A 25,258-nucleotide genomic window follows, 5' to 3' on the forward strand; every position below is an offset into this window, starting at 1 on the left:
TATGACATGATGAGAGACATTATCATATTTTTTGTTGATATTTTGAGGCTGAGTTGGGACTCAGGAGTCAGGACTTACTATTCAGGACATGATTCAATGTTATGTGTGATTTTAGCGCTAGAAATGATATTAAACATCTTATATATTGGTTTTTTTATCATATTTATGTGTCAATGTATTTATTTTGTGTTGTAGATGGTTTAGATATTAAAAAAATTGAAAAAAAATGAATATTTTTGTACCAAACGATTTTTTCCCGATAAATCCGATTTTTTTCGATTTGTTCCCCGCGCTGATTTAATCCCGATAACGATTAATGCAACATTGATCTATACCTGATAATATCAAGCACTGGAAAGTATTTGAGGATGATGAACAGGTGAAACGATTCCTAGAGGTCATTGGGGAGTTCTCCAACTCCACCATTGATCAAGAAGAAGAAGAAGAAGAACAAGTAGGTCAAGAAGCCACTCCATGGAAAGATGCAGTGGATGAACATAAATTCTTGCAGCTGAAAGGGAACACTATTCCCCGTGGATTAGTTCCACTAGAAAGGCTCTTTACTAAGGACGACATAGCTGCTAAACAAATGGCTCCTGAAACTGATGATCAAGTGCAGGATCATAACATTGGTTCAGAAGAGGAGCCCCAGATGATTAAGATGTCAAAAGGAATCCCGTTGCAGTACCAACAAAGGTATTTAGATCTTTTTAAAGCTTATAAAGATGTTTTTGCTTGGTCGTATGATGATTTGAAAGTTTTTTATACTAACATCATACAACATAAGATTCCTTTGAAAAGCGAGATGAAGCCCTGTAAGCAGAAGCTTAGACAAATAAATCCTCTCTTGCTCCCCTCCATTGAAATGGAGATTAAAAAGCTGCTGCAGACAAAGATTATTATTCCTTTAAGATATTCACAGTGGGTAGCAAATTTGGTCCTTGTTCAAAAGAAGAATGGGGAGATAAGGCTGTGTGTGGACTTTCGCAACCTGAATAGGGCATCTTTAAAAGACAATTACCCCTTGCCCAAGATGGATAGCATACTACAGAAAGTAGTCGGTTCAGCCCGAATGTCGATGATGGACAGGTTCTCCGAGTATAATCAAGTCGCAGTCCACCCTGAAGATCAGGAAAAGACGACTTTTACTACCCTGTGGGGAACATTTATGTATGCGCGCATGCCATTTGGATTGATAAATGCAGGTGCCACGTTCCAAAGAGCCATGGACATTGCTTTTGTAGGGGAGAAGGAAAAATTCATGGTGGTATACCTTGACGATATTACAGTCTTCTCGAAAAATGAAGAGGATCACCTTTTACATTTAAAACTGACTTTCGAGAAGTGCAGAAGGTACGACCTCTCTCTAAATCCCAAGAAATCTCAATTCGCGCTAAGTGAAGGGAGACTGCTGGGACATATCGTATCACATGAGGGCGTGAAGATAGACCCGAGAAGAGTTGAAGCCATCAGTCACATTCCACTTCCCAAAAATAAAAAGGAAGTCCAAGCTTTCTTAGGAAGAATAAATTTCTTGAGAAGATTCATCCCAAATTATGCAGAGATAGTCAAAGGCATCACTGATATGCTTAGAAAGGACAATGAGGTAAAGTGGAATCTTGTTCCCCGTGATTCTTTCAATAGGATTAAGGAAGCTCTGGCCAAAGCCCCAGTGTTAGCTAGCCCGGATTATTCAGCTCCTTTTTACATTTTCTCTTTTGCTTCTCCACTCACAATTGCAGCAGTACTATTACAGAAAAACAAAGCAGGTCATGAGCAGCCTATTGCCTTTTTCAGCCAAGTACTGAGAGATGCCGAATTGAAATATAATATACTGGAGAAGTAGGCTTATGCACTGGTTAAAGCTTTAAAAGCCTTTCACACTTATGTACTGCAGTCCAAGGTTACAACATTTGTTCCCATGGCAGCAATCAAAGACATTCTAGTGCAGGGGGACAGTGAAGGGAAAAGGGGCAGATGGATAGCAAAAATACAGGAGTATGAGCTAGAAATAAAGCCCACCAAGCTCATTAAAGGACAAGGTCTAGCTCAAATCTTGTCTGAATCTAACTGCAAAGCACTTGGGATAATTTAATCACAGAAAACAGCGGATCTGAAGAGCACCAGAGTAGCATCAGAACATCTGAACAGAAAATTTATGCCAAGTATGAGGGGTCTCAGTGGTATAAAAATGTTGTCCACTACCTCCTATTTTTAAGATGCCCATTGGGGCTGGATTCCTCCAAATATCGAAGCTTGAGATTACATGCTCAGAAATACATTATATCAAATGGCTTACTATATTGGAAGGACCCAGTGGGTGTATTGCTACTGTGTTTAGTAGAAACAGAGACCAATAGGGTGATGGAAGAATTTCATGAAGGAGCCTGTGGGGGACACTATAGTTGGAAAACCACAGCCCACAAAATCCTCAAGGCTGGATTTTATTGGCCTACACTGTTCAAGGATGTTTATAACAGAGTCAGGAGTTGCCAGAAATGCCAGATGTTTGCTGAAAGATAGAAGTTTTCTCCTCTCCCCTTGATTCCAGTGCAGATGGAAGAGCCTTTCAGACAATGGGGCTTGGATTTCATAGGAGAGATCAACCCACCATCCAGTGGCCAACATAGGTGGATATTGACAGCCACCGATTACTTCACCAAGTGTGTTGAGGCCATCCCAGCTAGGAATGCTACATATGCAGTGATTATGAAGTTCATGGAAGAGAACATATTGTCCCGCTTTGGTTGCCCCTCCAAAATCATCACTGATAATGCCCAAGTTTTTAAGTCTGCCAAGTTTACTGCTTTCTACAACAAATACAGTATTACTATCGGGCATTCCATTACCCATAGGGTAATGGCTTGGCTGAATCCTCCAATAAAACAGTGGTGAAAATATTGAAGAAAATCATTGTTGAAAACAAAAGGAATTGGATTCTCAGTTGAAATTTGCTTTGTGGGCCAACAGGTTAACACCCAAGAGATCCACTGGAGTATCACCTTTTGAGTTGGTGTATGGTAAGGATGTTGTTTTCCCTATACAATTAGCAAAGCTCGTAGCCAAGCCACTACAAGAAGCTAAGGAGGAGCCAAGTGCACTAACAAGGAGAATCAATCCACTGGTGGAACTTTGGGAGAGAAGAGAGCAGGTGGAAACCAGATTGTCTGAGTATTAGCAAAAGATGAAGCTGTTGTTTGATAAGAAAGCTAAGGACAGACCTTTGTAGCCAGGAGATTTAGTTCTCAGGTGGGATGTCAAGTGGGAAGACAAGGGAAAGCATGGGAAATTCGATCCATTATGGTTTGGTCCCTTCAGGATTGCAGAAGAAAGAGGGAATAATACCTTTCTGCTGGAAAATTTAGATGGTGAATTGCTGGAACTACTAGTAAATGGTTAGTTCCTTAAGTTTTATTTTCAAAATTAAAATTGTCTACTCCACACTCATTGTAAATATTCAGTGTGTTTACTGCAAAATGTTGATTTAAGTCATTTTTTTCTTTAAATTTGTAAAGAATTTTTGGCTTTTTGGAAGTATCTTTTGTTCTAGAAATGACTCCATGCCCAAAGGAGTAGTTCGCAGTGTGCAGGTTCTCAGCACCTTGCTGGCAAGGCACTGTCCCCAGATGGAGCCAATGTTGTATTCACAGCTCACTCAGTGTCTTGATGAGGGTCAGAGGTCCGGGATGCAGGATAACAGGGAAGAAAAGGCCATTTTCTGAGTCATGGAAGTCACCAGAGCTTGATGGAACCTTCCCCATTGCAGAGTGCTCGGAAAGAGCTTTCCGGTGGTATAAAGAAATCCAGAAAAGGATCCCTGGATCAAAAGTTACACTCAGTTGAACTATCCCTTTGAAAAAGCCCTGAAAGCATGAAAAGGGTAAAAATGGCTAAGTGTTCAAATAAAATAGCAATCGGGCTTGGAGGAATTATCGCATCGCATGAAGACAAAGATATCGGTCGATCGACGGGCTTGGGGTACATAGACATCGACGTCGGTGGATCACAGCACACGTCCATATCGCAATCGACGAAGTCCAAGGGGTCCTCGCCTAAGGATTATCGACGAGGTTGCAATGCGATAGTAGAGCCTGGATGTGATAAACTATAAAATACAGTTCATGAAGCCTTCAGGTCCGGGCATTTGTATTATTGGCGATTGGCGATCGCAATGCGCCAAAAGTTAAAAAGGGTAAGACAATGGAGAAGCGTCGATTGCGATATGCGGGTTTTCTCCCGGATACGATAAATTATAGGTTGTATTTCATAACATTTCGCGTCAGCCTAAATTGCCAAAAAAGGATTTTTGTATTGAAAAGAAAGGCTCCTGCTCTTTCTTCAGAAGACATAAACGCTGAAGTGAAAGAAACCACGATCAACGCCAAAAAACAGGAAAACAGAGTTGTTTCGAAGTTTGAAGGGGAAGAAGCTAGGTTCAAATGCAACAATCAATTTATTCAGGCAAGACATCTGAAGTGACTATATCGGCCTGTTTTCACATCAACCGCCTTAAAATCACCCATTGCAGTAGTATGTGGCCTTCACAAGAGTTTTTCGAAATAAAGGATGTTCTGACACCTCCTCCTTCTCCCTGGGCTCCTCCTCTCTTGTAATATCCCGTTTCCGAGATATTCCCCAAACCCCAGTAAACTCCAACCAAATACGTATAAATGATATAATAACCGGGAAGCTCAAAGTGATGAAAATAAGAATGGTGCAACATATAATGATATAACCAAGAGATATAAGCAGATACTCAAGAAATGCAGAGAGAAATGCTAAGCCATTTTATTATACTGAGTAATAGAATGAGTACAGGAGGTGATCAGAAAGATGGTGCCTCGACTTGCACAAGGCAAGTGAAGAATTACACTCAGAATAGCAAAGGAATGGCCTCTCTCTGAACTGCGTCCAAGCTGCTGGAGAACTGTCGTGTTGCCACTGCTCCTGGAAATCAAATGAGGATTTGGGGCTGTTGCCCTCAGAAAATGCTGAAACTATGGAATCGGACTCTACTCAAGAAACCCAGAAAAACCCAGAAAGATTTTCTGAAATGGCCGACCCCCGAAAATTGCCCCTTGAGGACCCATGCAATCCCTCAAGGCTCGCGCTGCCACTGACATAAACCCACCACAACTCTGCCTGAAACTCAGCCAAAATCCTCCAATATGCAAGGACTGATCCCCTGCTCGACCTCCCAGCACAAATCCCTCTTGCAAGACCTCAATCAAGAATTCCTGCTAGAAAGAACTGCGTCATCCCTTTCAAGACTGCGCAGTCATCTAAGATGCTCAATCCTCTTGCCAAAATGATGATAAAACTACTGCAAGAATACTGATGGAAATACCTTGCCCGAGCAGGCACTCAATGTCCCCCAGGGCTAATGGTGAGATCTCTGAACGGAGACACTCAATGCACTAAACAGTGTTGCAGACTAGCTAAACAACCATCGTGCTCTAAGTCGAAGTGACTAGCTCAAATGCACATAATCGAATGCCAAAATGAGGAGGCTCCTCTCTCCTTTATAGCATTGGCCTCTCTCAATCCCAAGGCTCACCTCCTCCAACGTAGCTTTTTCTCTTGCCACGTGTTTCTCACCATCTGCGCAGTCACTCCAAGTGTCTACGAGGGCCCCTCCTCTACGTGGTTCTTTGGCCCCTCTTGGCTCACCTTTTAAGTTACAACGTTGTGCTACTAGGGAGTGTCTTTATTCATGAAGTGAGTATGTCCCCCTCTCCTCACATTTTTATTTATTAATAGCTAGAAGGCAAAATTGAGAAAAATCGAATATTCCAATTAGCCATGGCTAATTAGGAATATTACAGTCTCCCCCGGAAAATTGTTGCTTCTCCTCAAGCAACTGAAGTGATGGATGCTGCAAAATCTTCTCAGTCTCCCAAGTGGCATCCTCATCCGGTAAATTCTTCCACCTCACCAACAATTCGTGGACTGTCCTGCTTCGCAGCCGCCTCTCCCTGGTATCAATAATAGCCTCTGGCTGCAACACCAAATGCCCCTCATCATCCGTGGGTGGTAGCTCATCTATCACTGTCACATGCTACCCCAATGCCTTCTTCAGGCATGATACATGAAAAATGTTATGAATCTTGCTGCCTTGGGGCAGCTCCAACTCATATGCAACCTGTCCAATCCTGTGTATCACCCTGTATGGCCCATAAAAGCAGGGCTTGAGCTTCTCAGCCCCCTTCTGCTTTAGTGACGACTGTCAGTATGGCTGTAATTGTAGGTAGACCAGGTCCCCTACCTCAAATTGTCTCTCCACCCAACGCCTGTCAGCATACAGCTTTTGCTGGTTCTGCGCTGTGGCCATATTATCCTTGAGAGCTCGGAGAATATCTTGACTCTCTTGGATCCAAATCTCGGCTCTCGGAGCCTTGCTAGCACCAAACATCACGTCAGCAAAAGATAAACGATGATATCCATACAAAGCATAGAATGGTGACATACAGATGGACATGTGATGTGTAGTGTTGTAGCAGTACTCCCCAAATGCAGCCACTTCAGCCATGCTCTCTGCTGCCCACTGACATAGTTACGCAAGTAGCCCTCCAGCCACTTGTTAACTATCTCTGTCTGCCCGTCCGTCTGTGGGTGATAACTAGTACTCGGTGTCAACTCCGTCCCGACCAACCGGAAAAGCTCCTGCCAAATCCCGCCCATGAAACGGCTGTCCTCGTCACTGATGATGGTCTTGGAAAGACCATGTAGCCTGAAGGCCTCTCTGAAGAACAGCTTGGCCACCTGTGCTGCTGTGTAGTGTGCGGATATGGCGAAAAAATGTGTGTACTTTGTCAGTCAATCAACGACGACAAAGATACAATCCTTGCCCTGCACCATGGGCAACCCTGTGATGATGTCCATCGAAATACTCTCCCATTTCGCCTCCAGAATTGGGAAAAGGCTGCAACAATCCTGCGGGATGGCTCATCTCCCCCTTGTTCCTCTGGCAAACGTCGCACTCCCGGCCATGCTGGAGTACGTCCTCCTTGGGGCCCTTCCATGAGAACCTCTCTCTAATTGCCCTATAGGTTTTGATAAACCCCTGATGGCCTGCCAATGGTGAGTCATGTGATGCCTGAAGTATCTTCTTCTTGAGCTGAGATCTCTCAGTCCAGAAGATCCGGTCCCTGTAGTAGATGATCTCATCAATCACCCTGTACCTGTCATCCGCCACCTGCCCATCCAGAACCTCACATGCGAATCTGTCCTTGGAGTACTCTAATAAGAGTCGAGTCCTCCAATCTGCGTCCAAGCTCATAAGCAACAACGTGGCTGGTCTACGTGAAAGGGCATCCACTACCACGTTGTTCTTACCCTTGACATACTCAATGTCAAAGTCATATGCTTGGATCTTACTGATCCTCTTCTGCTGCCTCTCTTGTAGTTGCTTCTGCTCCAAAAAGAACCTAAGGCTGTTGTGATCAGTCCTCACCCTGAACCTGTTACCCACTAGATACTGCCAGAACTTGGCCAATGCATGCATGATGGCCAGCATCTCCTTGTCGTATATAGAATACAACCTCTCGTGCGGAAGGAGCTTTCGGCTCTCAAAGGCTATAGGGTGACCTCCCTGCATCAATACTGCGCCGATCCCCTCTCCCGACGCATCACACTCCAAAACAAATGGCTGCGAAAAATCTGGCAATACAAACACTGGGCAGCTGCTCATCACCTCCTTGAGCCTGTCAAAGGCTCACTGTGCTGTATCCGACCAACTGAACACCCCCTTCCTCGTCAAATCCATCAGGGGTGCAGCAAGCTGTGAGAAACTCTTGACGAACTTCCGATAGTAAGTACAAATACCAATGAATCCTCGAAGTTTCGTCACGTTCCTCGGCTCCAGCAAATCTCTGATGGCCCTAATCTTCTCCTCGTGGACTCTCACTCCGTCCACCCCTATGATGTGTACCAAGTACAACATCTCCGTCAATCCAAACTCACACTTGGAGAGCTTGGCATAGAATTGCTGCTCCTCCAAGATGCGCAACACTATCTCAATATACTGGAGATGCTCCTCCCAAGTCCTGCTGTAAATGAGTATACATCAAAGAATACCAACACAAACTTCCTCAAGTGACTGCGGAAGATGTGATTCATGCAAGACTGGAATGTAGCTGGGGCGTTGGTTAGCCCGAAGGGCATCACCAAAAACCCAAAGTGCCCATAGTGACACCTAAAGGCGGTCTTGGGAATGTCCTGTTCCCTCACGTGAATTTGATGGTACCCAGATCTCAAATCAATCTTTGAGAAGAACCGGGCTCCTCTCAACTCATCGATCCTGGGTATGGGGTACCTGTTCTTCAGGGTCTTCTTGTTCAGGGCCCTGTAGTCAATGCACATCCTCAATGTGTCGTCCTTCTTCTTGACCAACACCATGGAAGAAGCAAAAGGACTCGTGCTCAGCCGAATGTGCCCAAGAGCCAGCAACTCCTGAATGGCCTGCTCAATCTCATCTCGATAGGCCTTGGGATGCCTATAGGGGGTAGTAATCATTGCATGTATGCCCTGCTCAAGCTCAATGGTGTGCTCAAACCCCTGGTCTAGTGGTTATCTGGGCGGAATCTCCCCAAATACTATGGCATACCGGTCAAGGATGGATTGTATCTCTGGGTGCACTGTCTGCCTTATAGTCCCTGCCTCTGATGCACGCAGCTCTACTGCCCACTCTACGTCTCCCTTTCGGAAGACTGCCTCCATCCGATGAACCGAAACAGTCTGAGGTGGATATGTGTGCTGTCCCCATATCTTCTCATGCCTCCCTGTCTTCTCATCATCCCACTCCATCTCTAGGGTCTTTGAATCTGTCGTGACCTTCCCTAGAGTGATAAGCCACTGAACACCCAATATCATGTAGGTGTCTAGAATATCGACCACGAAAAAGTGGTCAGTCAGTGTGTAGGTGCCCATCGTCACTGATAACTCTGGAACATAACGAGCACACAACATGGTCTGATCTCCTGGGACCTAAACTGAAAAGCCATTGAAGCTCTCTGTCTGTATACCTCTCTGCTCAACCATCTGTGCATCGATGAAGTTGTGGGTTGCCCCACTGTCAACCAAAACTGATACCCGCTGGCCACATACTGTCCCCCGTACGCGCAACGTCAAATACTTGGGAACTCCTCGCAATGCTGCAAGGGCCCCTCCGGTAGGTGTAAAAGCTGCACCACCCGCTACTGGTGGTGGAGGTGGCAAACGATCTTGCGCGGCGTGACTACCTCCTGCCTCCACATCATCCTCCTCATCCTCTTCCCCGCTGCTCTCGAAGAAGACCTCAATAAAATATGCTTTGCCAGCAACACATCTATGTCCCGATGCCCACAGCTCCTGACAGGTGAAGCACAACCGCTTCTTCTTCAACTCCCTCTTGGCATCATCATCAATTTGTACTTGTCCTGGATTCCCCTTCGGAGGAGAAATCCTCACATCCTTCCCCTTAGGCTGAAAAGCCTAACGCTGGGGGTAAGGTGTCCGCGTCCTGGGTAAGACATCCTGTAAGTCCCGAGTCCTGCTAATAGCATCCTGAAGGGTGGTTGGTCTAGCGGATCTGACTAGACCCCAAAGTGGCTCTGCTAACCCCTCAACATACATGTAGATCCTTCGTGCCGTGGACAGATCTGGCACCATCACTGAAACCCTCAAAAAATCTGAAATGTAGGTCTCTTGGCTCCCAGTCTGTTTGAGCCTCGTTAGCTCCACAAAGTGTTGTTCCGGATCCCTCTAGTCAAACCTCTCCATCAATCTCCTGGTGAACTCGGCATATGTCGTCACTGTGGAGTGTCCGAGTGTAACCATCCCATGGAACCACCAATCCTGGGCCTCACCATCCAAATGTAATGTCGCCACCTTGATGGCGTCCGTCTTCGACATCTGGTTAAGCTGGAAGTAAATGTCCAGCTTCTCCACCCAAGACTTTGCTGAATTGTTTGATGAACCATCAAACGTAGGCAAGTGGAATCTATTAGCTGCACGGTGGGTTTCACCATCATGATAATGCCAGTACCCTCTGTGATGGTCGCGAAGTCTACTATCCCACTGGAGCTGAACAAAGTCTCTGAATGAGAGAGCCTCTCTAAACTCCTGCCCATAGGCCTGGTATTCTACAAAATAATCACCCATATGACTGGGCTTTGCCTCCTGCTGGGCTCCGACCCCCGTGTCTGCTCTTAAGAAAGTGGGCATGGTAGAGCGTGTAGGGGCATGTGAGGCCACCTGCTGAGTAGTATCACACTGCTCTGGCAAATGGTGGGATGCACTTGATCTCTCACCAACCTGGAAAACCCGTGGGCTCTCACGTTGTCTAGCCTCTACTGCCGTGAATTTCTGCCCCATCACCTCAATCTGCCTCGACAGAGCTTGTACTAATTTGAGGACCATGTCCGCAAATCTCTTCCTGTCATCATCTGCCATCGGATTCTCCTGCTCTGCGTCCACCACAGGCTCCTTCTGTTCTGCGTCCACCATAGGCTCCTCCTATTCTGCGTCCACCACTGGAACACAGTCTCCCTCTCCGTAAGTGTTCTCCAACCTACGCCCAGTGTCTCTGTATCTCCTACCTCTGTAACAGATGTAGGGCTTTTCCCCCGGTGTCATAGATTGCTAGCTCCACACGCTGAGCCAGATCTATGCTTTGATACCACTGTAATATCCCGTTTCTGAGATATTCCCCAAACCCCAGTGAACTCCAACCAAATACGTATAAATGATATAATAACCGAGAAGCTCAAAGTGATGAAAATAACAATGGTGCAACATATAACGACATAACCAAGAGATATAAGCAGATACTCAAGAAATGCAAAAAGAAATGCTAAGCCATTTTATTATACTGAGTAATAGAATGAGTACAGGAGATGACCAGAAAGATGGCACCTTGACTTGCACAAGGCAAGTGAAGAAATACACTTAGAATATCAAAGGAATGGCCTCTCTCTGAACTGCATCCAAGCTGCTGGAGAACTGTCGTGCTGCCACTGCTGCTGGAAATCAAATGAGGATTTGGGGCTGTTCCCCTCCTCAGAAAATGCTGAAGCTATGGAATCAGACTCTACTCAAGAAACCCAGAAAAACCCAGAAAGCTTTTCTGAAATGGTTGACCCCCGAAAATCGCCCCCTTCAGGACCCACACAATCCCTCAAGGCTCTGTGCTGCCACTAAAATAGACCCACCACAACTCTACCTGAAACTCTGCCAAAATCCTCTAATATGCAAGGGCTGATCCCCTGCTCAACCTTCTAGCACAAATCCCCCCCTGCAAGACCTCAATCCAGAACTCCTGCCGGAAAGAACTGCGTCATCCCTCTCAAGACTGCGTAGTCATCTAAGATGCTCAATCCTCCTGCCAAAATGCTGATAAAACTATTGCAAGAATACTGATGGAAATACCTTGCCCGAGCAGGCACTCGAAGTCCCCCGGGGCTAAGGGTGAGATCTCCGAACGGAGACACTCAATGCACTAAACAGTGCTGCAGACTAGCTAAACAACCAACGTGCTCTAAGTCGAAGTGACTAGCTCAAATGCACATAATCGAATGCCGAAATGAGGAGGCTCCTCTCTCCTTTATAGCATTGGCCTCTCTCAATCGCAAGGCTCACCTCCTCCAACGTAGCTTTCCTCTTGCCACGTGTTTCTCACCATCTGCGCAGTCACTCCAAGTGTCTACGTGGGTCCCTCCTCTACGTGGTTCTTTGGCCCCCCTTGGCTCACCTTTTAAGTTACAACGTTGTGCTACTAAGGAGTGTCTTTATTCATGAAGTGAGTATGTCCCCCTCTCCTCACCTTTTTATTTATAAGTAGCTATAGAAGGCAAAATTGAGAAAAATTGAATATTCCAATTAGCCATGGCTAATTAGGAATATTACATCTCTGCTCATTTACTCCAAAGATTTCTAGATCGTGTTTAAGAGTTCAAAGAGGCAACAAAGGTTGAAGACGATCTCCTTCGTCGACTGAGAAGGAAACCGGATCGACAAAGAAGCCCTCGGCCCATGAATGCTACTGTAAAAATCATTAATGTCTTGGTCATCCCCCTCTTATAAATAGGGGGTCCTGATATTGTAAAAGCGTTTGAAAATCAGAGAGAAAAGGGTCGATTATGTAACTCGTGATAGCTTGTAGATTTTCAGAAAACCACAGATTAGCAGTGATTCCTCCTTTTGAACTTTGCAGCTTGTTTGTGTTGTAAAATTACTTGTCTATTTGTTCCTCAGTCCTCCTATTCATGCATCAATAAGCATTGTAATGTCTTTAAATTCTCCTGCAGATTCATTTGTATTTCTTTAAATGCACATGCCTGTTTGAGGGTTCGAAATTACATTTCCAGCACTGTATGATGCGAAGTCATCTTTCTTCTATTGTCTGTTCAACACTCATTTTTTAACTCAGAAAGTAGATCAACTTTATGGTTCCAGGCTCATGCTATGTGTATAAATTTCTTGGTGTTGTAAGCTCCGTAATTCTGAGTTGCTTTCCTCACTGTCCGTTATCATTTAATTTAAAACAATTTGATTAAACTGTGATGTTCTGAAGGGCAAGGCCTCCACTGTCTTGTTTTGTTTCTGAAATCTACTTCTGTTTATCAAGGCTTATATCATTGGCTTACATCTTTGGGAAGAAGAACCACTCTTTCGTGTTCATGTTTGAAACATAGGTGATGTCTCTTGTTATTCAAAAGTCATTTGAAACACACTGATTTGGATGACCCTAGGCACTGTTGGAATTTCTAAGTCTAACCCGCTAGAAATTCTTCCTGTACTATCTGGTTTATTTCACCTACTTGTTTAATTACTTAACAAGTTATTTACAATGTAAATACAGAAAATAATCACAAGTACAATATCAACATCTACAGATCATCAACTGAAAGAAAACAAGCACACAAGTGACACCGTTATTTTTGGACAAATGTCCCCAGAAAAACCCAATGCGGGAAAACCGGTGCAGCTATTCAGAGGGTTTATTATTATGCAGTATTTCCTTGAGTACAACTGGGTGCCTAACCGGCTCACCTGATAGAAAAAAATACACAACAACAATATCTCTATATTCGGAAATAGGTATTTAGAAAACCTGTCCCATGAAACCCTCTCCGGTACAACTAAAACTTAGAGCTGGCCCTTCTGGCCTCTGCGTTAGCCTCATGCTGACCTGTGTCAGCCCTCTAAGGCATTGTGCAGCCTCTGGGAGCCTCTGCGTCACTCCCTCCGCCCTCTGCATGGATGATGCAATCTCTCTGGGCTCTGAGCTGCCTCTGCTGGGTTCTGCGTAGCTTGGACTGACTGCTGCTTTGGCTCTCTCCGCTTCTGTGCTAGTCTCACAGTATTGTCCCTGCCTCTCTGCCTCGTACTCACTACCCCTCGCTGCTGATCACTGATTCAAGTTTGCTTAGCAACCCTGCTCTAGCAAAATGAATGACTGATCACTCTGGTGTATTCCCCAACTGACCCTCAAGCCTCCTCTTATACTTTTCTCGTTGGTCCATCAATGACCGAGATTAAATCTCTAATCAACGGCTAAGATTAGATTTGGCTTGATCCATGACTTTTGGAACCTTCTAATCCAGTTTTCTATTAATACCCATTAATATTTTATTTTTCCTAAGTTTAGACTTAGGGACTCCATTAAAAATATTAATTATTTTAATATCTCCCAAACCGGGTACAATCTGTCCAAACCATTTATGGGTCTTGGAGATCTCATGTGCTTTTGCCTCTCCACCAATTTTCATGGCTAGAGCACATCCGATGCTACCCCAAATCAACAGGCACTAGTCTTGTCAGCAATCCAAGGATGTCTCTAAGGGGCTTTTTTTTTTTTCTGTATTATGCTGCATTTGTGTTGTATATGCAGGTTTTAGCCACAACAAAGGTTATGGTATTTGGGGGTCAATTTCAGGAGTTATAACTGGACCAAAGTCGTTATGGGTTTTGGTGGGTTTGTTGAGAAGGGACCGGGGCAAATTTTGTTGAATTTTTTGAGCACCGAAGGTTGGGGAAATCTTCAATTTTTCCACCCAGCAGTGCAGTGTCACTAGGGCTAGTGTAGATTCTTGCAGAGGAGTTGTCCTACAACAGTTGGGTAGACATTGTTGACACTTGAGGCTTGTAACTTGCCTTGAGCAAGCCCAGGGGCATTCCTTCCATCATACATTGTACTCCTATTATTTGATAGAAAATTTTTGCCCATTTTGGCATGTTTCTGGAGCATTTCTGGTTCCCTGATTGCATGTGTCATTTCTTGTGTTAGATTTGCTTGATTTGCTTTGTTTATCACTACTAATTTCCATTTGGGACATTACATTGATGGCAGCAACTCCCCTCACTGAGGACACCATGGTTAGATTACAATCTAGAGGTTACTCCTTAAGTTCTTCCTGGAACAGGTCGTAATACGATGGAGAGGCAAGTTTCCTATTTGGAGAAATGCTGAAGATATTGGTTTGGTCGGTCATCATGCAGAAGAATGGAATAGCTACATACATGTATTAAAATGAACAGGCCTTTGTAGAACTGAGGAGGGAGATTACATTACATGGGAAGGGAAGTTACGGTGTAACTTGGTAGAGGTAGTGGACTCCTACAAGTACATTATGTGCACACTTTTCTCTTTTATTCATCTTGTTTGGTTCTATAAGATCTGGAAACTGAATGTCCCAATTAAGATTATTCTTTACACTTGGTTGGTTTGGCACAACAAAACTCTGACCTGGGAAAATCTCCGAAAGAGAGGTATACATGGGCCTGGTAGATGCCCACTATGCAGGGACTCGATGGAGACAAATGTACATCTTTTCTTGGAGTGTCCCATGGCGTTACAGGTTTGGAGAAGCATACTACTTCAACTCAACATCCCTTTTATAAGTTTCCAGTCCATAGAACAATGCCTAGTTTGGTGGATCGAGCGTGGGGGTAAATATCAGGCCACCCCACTATTCACTTTCTAGGAAATCTGGCGTGCCAGGAATGGTTATATATTTGAGGACTTCATGATTGATATTCACAGAATCACTTTCAACGTTTGGAGGTGGATGGATACTCAAAGTGACAACATACAGAGGGATAAGGATCTATCGATCTGACTCATCCCACCTGACATTCTTTATCCTGCAGGTTATTTTGATGGAGCGGCTCAGAGAGGTATCTGTGGTTGTGGTGTATGGCTCAGGATAGATCACAGGTCACAATATAAGATATCATGGAATGGAGGTGCAGGTACAAACATGCGGGCAAAGATACTGGCACTTTGGGGACTTCTATGGTTCTCCAGGAGATTGTTTATAGATACTATTCATGTATATGGAGACTCCAAGTCCCTCATTGAAGGGGTTTCGGCCAACACAGATTTTTCCCCTCCAAAACTTAGCAGCTAGATATCCCACATCAATTTCCTCAAGCAGTCCTTTCATCAGATTACTTTTCAACACATCTTCAGGGAGTCTAATTCTGTAGCTGATTCACTGTCTAAAAAGGGCCTTACAGATGATAATGGTTATATGCACTTTGTATATCTGGAGGAAAAAACAATCATGCAAGAAGGCTCAATATTACTTAGCATTAGAAAGTCTTTGTGTTTTTGAGGCTTTAGCTGAACACACTTGCTACTGTTGTATTGATAAGATATTTACAAATGGGCAGCATATGTGAGCATATCCCTGAATCTCTTTTCTTGAACATAAGTTTTATGTATAAAGTCTTACATACTCTCTAGTTTGGTATGGTATATCTCAATTTGAAATTTTGAAGTGATTGCATATGTAAATTTAGCATGCTTATCAGGAAAATTTACTGGTACATTATATAAAGTTAAACCAGAGTTCTTTTCATCTAAAAACAAAAAGAGTTATTGGCCTATTTTTGCCACATGTGGACTTTGATAAAACTATGCAATCTTATATTAGTGCTATATATTGTTTGCCCATCCTTTCTCTAATTCATTATGATATGTAGTTTTGTTTGATTTGTGCTTTTATTTCCAGTTAATTATCTTTTAGTTTCTTTCTTTTAGAGGGCATGGGGTCATGCCCCCTCACTAATGCAGATGGAATATTATGATGTACTACAACAGCGCTATTATTGGCTTCTCTCTATCTATAGAATCTAGACATTAAGATAACCTTTCTTTCTTCTAAATATTTTGAGGCCTATCTTTGAATAAAGTAATGTAATTATTCATGTTACACATTATTATCTCAAAAATGTATTCTGATTGTATATTTTACAGACCTTTTCTGAATCCATGCTCGCAGCAGGGGCAGGAATTACTGTTACTGATTTGGTGGTGAGTTTTGTTAACTTTCCATCTCTCTTTCCAATTTTGTTAATAAAATCTATTGCCCAATGATTCACTGCTATTTGATTGTGTATATTAAATTATATTGATTGTTAAATAGTAGCATGCCAATTCTGCAGACCTTGATATGGCAGGTTGTAATAGATATGTATCATTGAATTTCTGTTAGTTGTCTCCTCTCATACATGTTCATTCTATCACATCATATTTTGTAATGTTCCAAAAAGGAAATAACAGTGTTAAACAAACAAAATACATATATGACACAGAAAAATTCATACAACAATTAAACACCCATAAAATTGCATCAGAACTGAGCCATTTTATTATCGAAGGAGAGTACAATGCATGGGATGTGTGCACTTGGCTTGCCAAGCAAGCTAGACAATCCTAGGTGAGAAAAATGTTGCCCGGATGAAAAGGGAAGACTTCTCCTCAATGTTCTGCGCTGGCCTTAGAAATTCTGCAATTGCTTGCTGAAAGAAACCCCTGTTTGAGCCTTCAAAAGTGCTCATAAAGTTCCACCAAATTAATCTTGAGCTCTCCACCAAAAACCCAGAAAAACCCAGAAAGGGTTTGGCCTATCTCCTAGTCAAAGTCGAACCCACAAAATGGTGCAAATTCCTTAGCTAACTAGCAATTCACCCTATTATAATAATTAGGATTTCAGGCCTGAATATCGTTCGGAAAATTTTGAAATTTTAACCACGGACTCCTCTCAGAAAACCCAGAATAACCCATAAATGGGTTTGGCCGGATTTTGACCTTCCAAAATCGACCCCCAAAAAGCTTTATGCCCTCCAGAACTACTCAAACACATTTACTGTTAATACTCCAGCAAAATCCTCGCGAAATGTTGGAATTTCTAAGCCTAATTGTTCGAAACCCTTCATGTACGTCACTGATTTATTCCTGCCTACTTGTTCTGTTAACTAACAAGTTATTTACCATGTAAACACTGGAAATAAATACAAGTATATGCTCAACACATTACAGATCATCAACTGAAGGAAAAACAAGCACACAAGTGACAATTATTTTTGGACCAATGTCCCTAGAAAAACCCAATGTAGGGAAACCGGTGCAGCTATTTGAGTGTTTTATTATTATGCAGTTTCTGAATATAATCTGGGTGCCAAAACCAGCTCACCCAACAGAGAATAATCTCGGCAGTAGTACCTCTCTATTCGGAAGCTGATATTCCGGCTAAAACCCCGGATAAACACTCCGATAGCGCCCATCTCCATTCTGCCCCACGAAAACCCCAACGTCTGCCTCTAGGGACTGCGTCAGCCCTTCCTGGCCCAATGTCAGCGCAATAACCCCGGCATCATCCACGCTGGCTCTCTGAGGCACCGCGTAGCTCCTGGTTGCTTCTGCGTGGGCCCTAGTTGGCTCTGTGTGACCTCTGGCTGGCTCTGCGTCCCTCTCTCCCAGCGTCTGCGCTGATTCTCCTGGTACCCTCTCTGCCTCTCTGTTTCTATATTCACTGCCCCTCGTTGCTGATCACTGATTCTATCTCTCTTAGCAAACCCCACTCTAGAGAATAGAATGACTGATCACTCTAGTGTATTCTCCAAGTGATCCTCAAGCCTCCTTATATGCTTTTCTTGTTGCCAAATGAACGACCGAGATTAAGTCCCTAATCAACGGCTAAGATTAACTCTGGCTTGATCCATAACTTTTGGACCCTTCTAACACAGCTTTATATTAATACACATTAATATTTTATTTTCCCTAAATTTAGACTTAGGGACTCCATTAAAAATACTAATTATTTTAATATCTCTCAAACTATTTAGAATCTACCCAAACCATTTCTGAGTATTGGGGATCTCATGTGCCTTAGCCTCTCCACCAAGTTTCGAGGCTAGAGCACATCTGATGCTACCCCAAATCAACACCAAACGCTCCGGAAAGGTAGCAATTGCCTCCACTAATGCTTCCCTTATCTTTCCCAACAAGGATCATGCTCAATGGCTGAGTCTCCACCTCCCACGTGTGCCCAATCTCTGCCTTTTGCGTTGGCCCAGGAAGTGTGAAATCTTCATTCAATAAAGTTATCACCTTCAGCGCAAAAACTCACCCAAGTGAGTAGAAAATCACCAAAGCTTCTCTCCTAGAATTTCTCCCGACAATAGCACCTCTAAAGAATTGTTAAGTTATGGTATGTTCTATGCTTATAACAGTTTACTTCTTTTTCTTATAATATTCCACATATTAGCAATCACATGTACATAAAGTAAAGTGCAGATAGAACATTAAATGATCGATAGAAAACAAGCCAAGACAAGAGACACAAGATGTGGCGGCTAGCGAGGGACAAACCCCACAATGTGTGGGGAAACCCTTTGATCAAATCTTCTTTTATCTTCAATAATTCAGCAGAGAGAAATAGTACAATAAATCTGATTTATATCAGTAGTAGCAAACCTTAGATCAGCAACATCAGCATTAGCGACTTCATCATCAAAACTAGGGTAGTCGATATCTCACAAACCGACCGTCGGATCGGCTTGATTCCACCACCAAAAGTTGCGGTTTCCAGAGGAGGTTCAGATGAACCTATAGCGCAATTCAGATGCGGAGATCTTCTAGTCCATGTAGGGCAAACTTCACTTCTGGAATTGCAGCTTCCTTCAAACTAGGGCAGTCGATATCTTGCAAACCGTCCGTCGGATTGACTTGATTCCACCACCAAAAGTCGTGGCTTCCAGAGGAGTTTCAGATGAACCTACAACGAAGTTTAGATGAGGAGATCTTCTAGTCCACATAGGTCAAACTTCACTTCTGCAGTTGCAGCTTCAGTTTTAGCAGCTTCCTTCAAACTAGGGCAGTCGATATCTTGCAAACCATCCATCGGATTGACTTGATTCCACCACCAAAAGTTGTAGCTTCCAGAGGAGATTCATATGAACCTACAACGAAGTTCAGATGAGGAGATCTTCTAGTCCACGCAGGTCAAACTTCACTTCTGCAGTTGCAACGTCAGTTTCAGCAGCTTCCTTCAAACTAGGGCAGTCGATATCTTGCAAACAGTCCGTTGGATTGACTTGATTCCACCACCAAAAGTTGCAGCTTCCAGAGGAGGTTCAGATGAACCTACAACGCAGTTCAGATGAGGAGATCTTCTAGTCCACGCAGGTAAATCTTTACTTCTGCAGTTGCAGCTTTAGTTTCAGCAGCTTCCGACTTCACATGTGTGAGGAAGAAATCCTTTTCTGCACAGTAGAGAAGAGACTCTTTTTTGCGCAGTAGAGAAGAGACTCTTTTTTGCGCAGTAGAGAGAGAGAGATGTGATGAGGTGAGTGAGTGCAAATGAGGAAAAGTCCTCTTGTATTTATACACAACTGATGATGTTTGAATAGATGCCACTGTTGGGCTTCTGAGCCTACATGAGTTGTAGGTCGGCTTGATAATAATTCCATAATCGAAATAATTTCATATCTCCATAAATACTTATCGGAATCGGATGATCTTTATATCAATCCTACACCTCTCGATGAGAGGAATCTAATAAAAATATTATTAGCCATGAATAAGATGACCCACATGAAGTTTTGCCTATTTGCCAATTTTAACACTCCCTCTCAACTAGGGAGAACTTCATCTACAATCTGTCTATCGGTCGTTACTATTCATCCATCAAATGCACTGCCCTGTACAGCCTGACCGTTGCCCTGCTCTGCTCTATTCTTCCTGTTCTGCTTTGTCTTGTTCTGCCCTGTACTAATCTGTACCGCTCTGCTCTGTTTTGTGCTGCTCTGCTTTGATCTATTCTGCTCTGCTTTTGTCCGAATTATGAAGAAGAAGAAATGATCGAGGATGTATCATACTGACTCAAAGTCAGTCTCAGAGTATGTACCACTGGTCCCAAACCAGTCTCAACCAACCTGAAGTCAACATCATAGTGAGTACAACTCCACTGGTCCCAAACCAGTATCATCCTCCACTGACTCAAAGTCAGTCTCAAAGTGCTTACCACTGGTTCCAGACCAATCTCAACCAACCTGAAGTCAGCTTCATAGTAAGTACCGCTCCTACCACTGGTCCCAGACCAGTATCGCAGTCTCAGAGAGTGTACTATTGGTCCCAAACTAGTCTCAACCGACCCGAAGTTAGCGTCATAGTATGTACCACTCTCACTGGTCCTAGACCAGTACTGTACTGACACGAAGTCAGTCTCAGAGTATGTACCACTGGTCCTAGACCGGTCTCAACCGACCCGAAGTTAGTGTCATAGTATGGTAAAACTCCTACCACTGGTCCCAGACCAATATCATTGATCCTAGATCAATGGAGGTCATCCTAGCGTAGGGATTACGGTAGATACAACGATGCGTCCATCGGTACTACTATGGTCCCTAACTTCATTTCCCTGCTCATTGATCAAATGAGAGGTACTTCCCATGAGTCGTAGACTGCATGGGTAGGATGCCTCGACGGGAGAACTTAATCAATCCCGTCCCACAGGAGAACACATCAATCCTGCTACAATCGCGATGGAGAACACATCAATCCAGCCTCACAGGAGAACACATCAATCCTGCTACAATCGCCATGGAGAACACATCAATAGAAGCCTCACAGGAGAACACATCAATCCTGCTACAATCGCCATGGAGAACACATCAATCCAAGCCTCACAAGAGAACTAATCATCCTGCTACACAGGAGAGTGAATCATCCTGTTCCACAAAAGAGCGAATCATCTTGTTCCAGTGCCCATCACTAGGGGAGGGTGAGTCACCCTGTGGTCATATGTTGCTCCAGTAAGAACTGCAAGCCCTCTGAGCTCCCAGAGCTCTATGTATGCAACATGCAGGACCCTTGTACAAGGGTTTCTTGACGACTCCAAGTTGTTTGGGAAAACCATAGATTAGATCTTTCCTCGGGACTTTGACAAGGTATATCGACCTGTACATCATCTTAATGCGATGGAACCTCCTTGCTCATCGGCTTACCATATCCCAGATGATGTCTATCTGCTGGAGCAATCGACGAATATGGGATTCCTCAATAATCGAATCCCACCTCTGGTTGTTACAGAGAATCACAGTGGTATGTGTTCAAACAGCTCACTGAAGAGCTTCCCCAACCAAGCAACTTCATACGAGATCATACTCGTAGATATGTATCCGGTCTCGGCGGTGCTTATGGCAACCGACTTCTGCTTCCTGCTCATCCATTATATCGAAGCAGAATCCAAAGAGAAACAACACTAAAAAGTACTCCAGTGATCCTTCACACTACCTGCCTAATCAGCATTCGTATAATCATGCATTTTCATATTTCTGACAGTGTATCTCAATCCATGAGAGATTGTGTCCTGAAAACATCTCAGAAGATTCTTGGCACCAATCTAGTTGAGGCTCAACCAAATATGAGCTCACAATGCTAACTGCAAAACATATGTTCAGACGAAGGTTCACCAAGAACATCAACGCGAATGAGTTTTTGAAACTCAGTGGCATTTCCCAAATCTGGTCCGACATCATTACCATATAACTTCTGAACGTTAAGATCCTCGAGGTAGTCACAGGTTGCAGTCCACCATACCAAATCTTTTTAGAATCTTCACCACATATTTCCCTTGAGATAGGAAAATTTCCCTTGGCTTCTGCCACACTTCAAGTCCTTGATTCTTCATTTCAAATTCAGAAGCCAACTCCATCTTACATTTGTGAATGAGAGGGTCTGCACTTGTTAGAAAGAGGTCATCCACATACAACACCAGTATGAGAGGCTTGTCATCTTCAACCTTAAGGTAAAGGTTAGGATCAGCTTCACTCCTAGTGAATCCCAGCTTCATCAAGTAGCTATCAATCCTCTCATACCATGCTCGGGGTGCTTTCTTCAGCCCATAGAGAGCCTTCTTCAACCTACATACATGAGATTTTCAATCACAAATCTCAAATCCTTTGGGTTGCTCCACATAGACCTCTTCTTTGATCGAACTGTGCAAGAACACAGTCTTGACATCCATTTGATGTAGGTTCCATCCTTGTGAAGCCACAAGGGCTATGACCGAGCAGATGGTCGTATATTTGGCAACAGGTGCAAATATCACATCATAGTCTATACCTTCCTTTTGGGAGAAACCACATGCAACAAAACGAGCCTTATACTATTCCGTACTTCCATCTGCTGCAGCTTTATCTTGTAAAGCCATTTTGAAGTAACAATTGTCTTGTCCTGGGGTCTGGGAACTACTTCCTAGACATCATTCTCCATAATGGTCATAGCATCCTTCCATACTTGATGCTTGACGACATCTGAGAATGATGAAGGCTCATTTTGTATGATCGTGCTCATGATGGTCAGGTATCCCTGATACCTATTAGGTTTCTTACTCTCATGAAAGGTTCCTCGGGGTGCAGCATATCCTTCAACATCATCAAGTAGCCCCTTAAGCCATGAAGGCCTCTTCCTAGAAGAGGAAGGCTCATGTGGAGGAGGATCAAACGGATCCATGGGGTTCTTCTACATCAGGCATTGATTCATCATCCTTTTCTTTCGGTTCCCTGGTGTCGGCTTCTTGAGAGCTCCTCAAACTCGGAAGATTGTTCACCTTGCTGAGAGCCATATCTTCGTCAAAGATGACATCATGACTAATTACGACTTCCCTTTGACCGGCGGTGAACTTTTCTTCAGGAGTCTTGGAACCCAATGCTTGATGAGGGCATCGATTTTGTACATATACGGCAACGTTTGCAGCTTCAGCCCATAGAAACTTTGGAAGTCTTTGATCATGTAGCATGGCCCGAACAACTTCCATAATCATGCGGTTCTTCCTTTCTGCCACACCATTCTGTTCAGGAGTATATGGTGTAGTAGTCTCCCTCTTGATGCCAGCCTCTTTACAAAAATCATGGAACTCATTAGATTCATATTCAGTCCCATTATCAGTTCTTAAGATCTTGATCTTCTTTTCGGTTTGATTCTCGAACAGGGCTTTGAAATGTCGAAACCAAGAGAACACTTCATTCTTCATTTTCAAGAAGTATATCCAGGTCTTTTGAGAATAGTCATCTGTAAAAGTAAGATAATATGAATATCCTCCCAAGGAGTTCACAGGCATCATACCAGATATGTCTGAGTGAACTAGTTGTAATATATTGGAGGTCTTGCTTTGACTTGAAGGGAATGGTCCCCTTTTGGGCTTTCTTTCGGCACATCCCGGACATACACCTTCTTTCTCTACTTGGAATTCGGGCATCCCTGTTACCATCTGTCTTACATCGGGTAGAGCTTTGTAATGAAGGTGGGCAAACCTCCGATGCCAAAGTTCGGATTGAAGAGATGTGTCATAAGACATGACACCTAGCGGACTTCCATTGACCTGATATAATGAATCAACACGAAACCCAAGAGTAAAGGCATCTTTAACATTATTTTTCCATATATGTAGCTTGCCATCGCTGAAGGTTACCTTGTAGCCTTTGTCTTCCATTGCCGAGATCGACACCAGGTTCTTTCAGAGGTCAAGTGCATTTAATACATCCTGGAATTTCTAGCCTTCTTGAATGGTTGTCCTCTTCCTTGATTTCCAACATTCCTTTTACCTTTGGTATTGAATTTTCCATCCCTTTGATTACCATGAGAGGGATTTTTATCATCGTCACGGTGAGAGTCCTTTCTATCAGGGCATTCCCTTGCATAGTGACCTGCTTTATTGCAAATGTAACATCGTCCTTTTCTTCCACCGTTAGGTCTAGCCCTTCTTTTCGATTTAGACTCGGAATTATTTCTTTTCTTAGCATGAGAAGAAAAAGGCAGCAGGAGGACCTTTAGGCAAGGGCATTTCTTGCTCTTCTACCCTTGTTTCTTCTAGAATGCATCTAGCCATTAATTCCTTGAAACTAGGAATTACATGATTGTTCAGAAGAGTAGTCCTGAACACGTACCATTCGGATGGTAATTCTCCAAGTGTCGCGAGTGCCATTTCCCTATCAGTAATAGTCTCCCCAATAGATAGGAGATAGTTCTTGATCTCAGTGATTCTTAAGAAGTATGCTTGCATACTCTCATCTTTACCCTTCTTGATTTCCCTTAGCTTATTTCTAAGAAACAAAACGTGATTTGCATCATTGACTTTAAATAAACTCACCAGTCTATCGTAGATTTCCTTGGAGGTGTTCAGGTCGGAGATGTAGGCCCACCAAGTGCTTGCCGATAGAGTCCTGGATGATCTTCTTTGTTTTGACTTCTCCGGTTTTCCATTTGTACCTGGCAACGACAGATGCATTTGATGGAGGCTCAACAATATTTCCTCTTACATGGTCCAACACTCCTTGATCTTCTAGGGTTTGATCGATAGATATCTTCCATCCGTGATAGTCAGCATTCTCACGGAGCTTGTCTTCGGCAGGAAAGAGTGTTGAGGACCCCATAGTTCTTTTAGGATAGCCTTGCCTATCTTCTCTTAGGTGATTTCTCTTGCTCTTGCTTGGGCTTTGTCTTCACCTCAGCTTTGATGCCATGTTAAGTTATGGTATGTTCTATGCTTATAACAATTTACTTCTTTTTCTTATAATATTCCACAGATTAGCAATCACATGTACATAAAGTAAAGTGCAGATAGAACATTAAATGATCGACAGAAAGCAAGCCAAGACAAGAGACACAAGATGTGGCAGCTAGCCAGGGACAAACCCCACAATGTGTGGGGAAACCCTTTGATCAATTTTTTTTTATCTTCAATAATTCAACAGAGAGAAATAGTACAATAAATCTGATTTATATCAATAGTAGCAAACCCTAGGTCAACAGCTTCAGCATTAGTGGCTTCATCATCAAAACTAGGGCAGTCGATATCTCACAAGCCGATCGTCGGATCAGCTTGATTCCACCACAAAAAGTTGCGGCTTCCAGAGGAGGTTCAGATGAACCTACAGTGCAGTTCAGATGAGGAGATCTTCTAGTCCACGCAGGTCAAACTTCACTTCT

General features: G+C 43.4%; 1 protein-coding gene across 7 annotated transcripts in view; it reads left to right on the top strand.

The window, feature by feature from the left end:
* The window catches only part of HDA14 (histone deacetylase 14), a 459,743-nt gene that overhangs the window by 367,862 nt on the left and 66,623 nt on the right, over window positions 1–25,258 (top strand). For all 7 annotated transcript variants that reach the window (XM_089416198.1, XM_089416197.1, XM_089416192.1 and 4 more), the window contains one exon: window positions 16,241–16,297. In XM_089416198.1, the coding sequence (XP_089272324.1) occupies window positions 16,241–16,297 (57 nt within the window). The remainder of the gene's footprint in view (window positions 1–16,240; window positions 16,298–25,258) is intronic.

The sequence above is a fragment of the Pinus tabuliformis genome, chromosome 3_2, assembly GCF_031772625.1.
Source record: "Pinus tabuliformis cultivar Carrire ecotype Pingquan chromosome 3_2, CPIR1, whole genome shotgun sequence".
Taxonomy (NCBI): Eukaryota; Viridiplantae; Streptophyta; class Pinopsida; order Pinales; family Pinaceae; genus Pinus; species Pinus tabuliformis.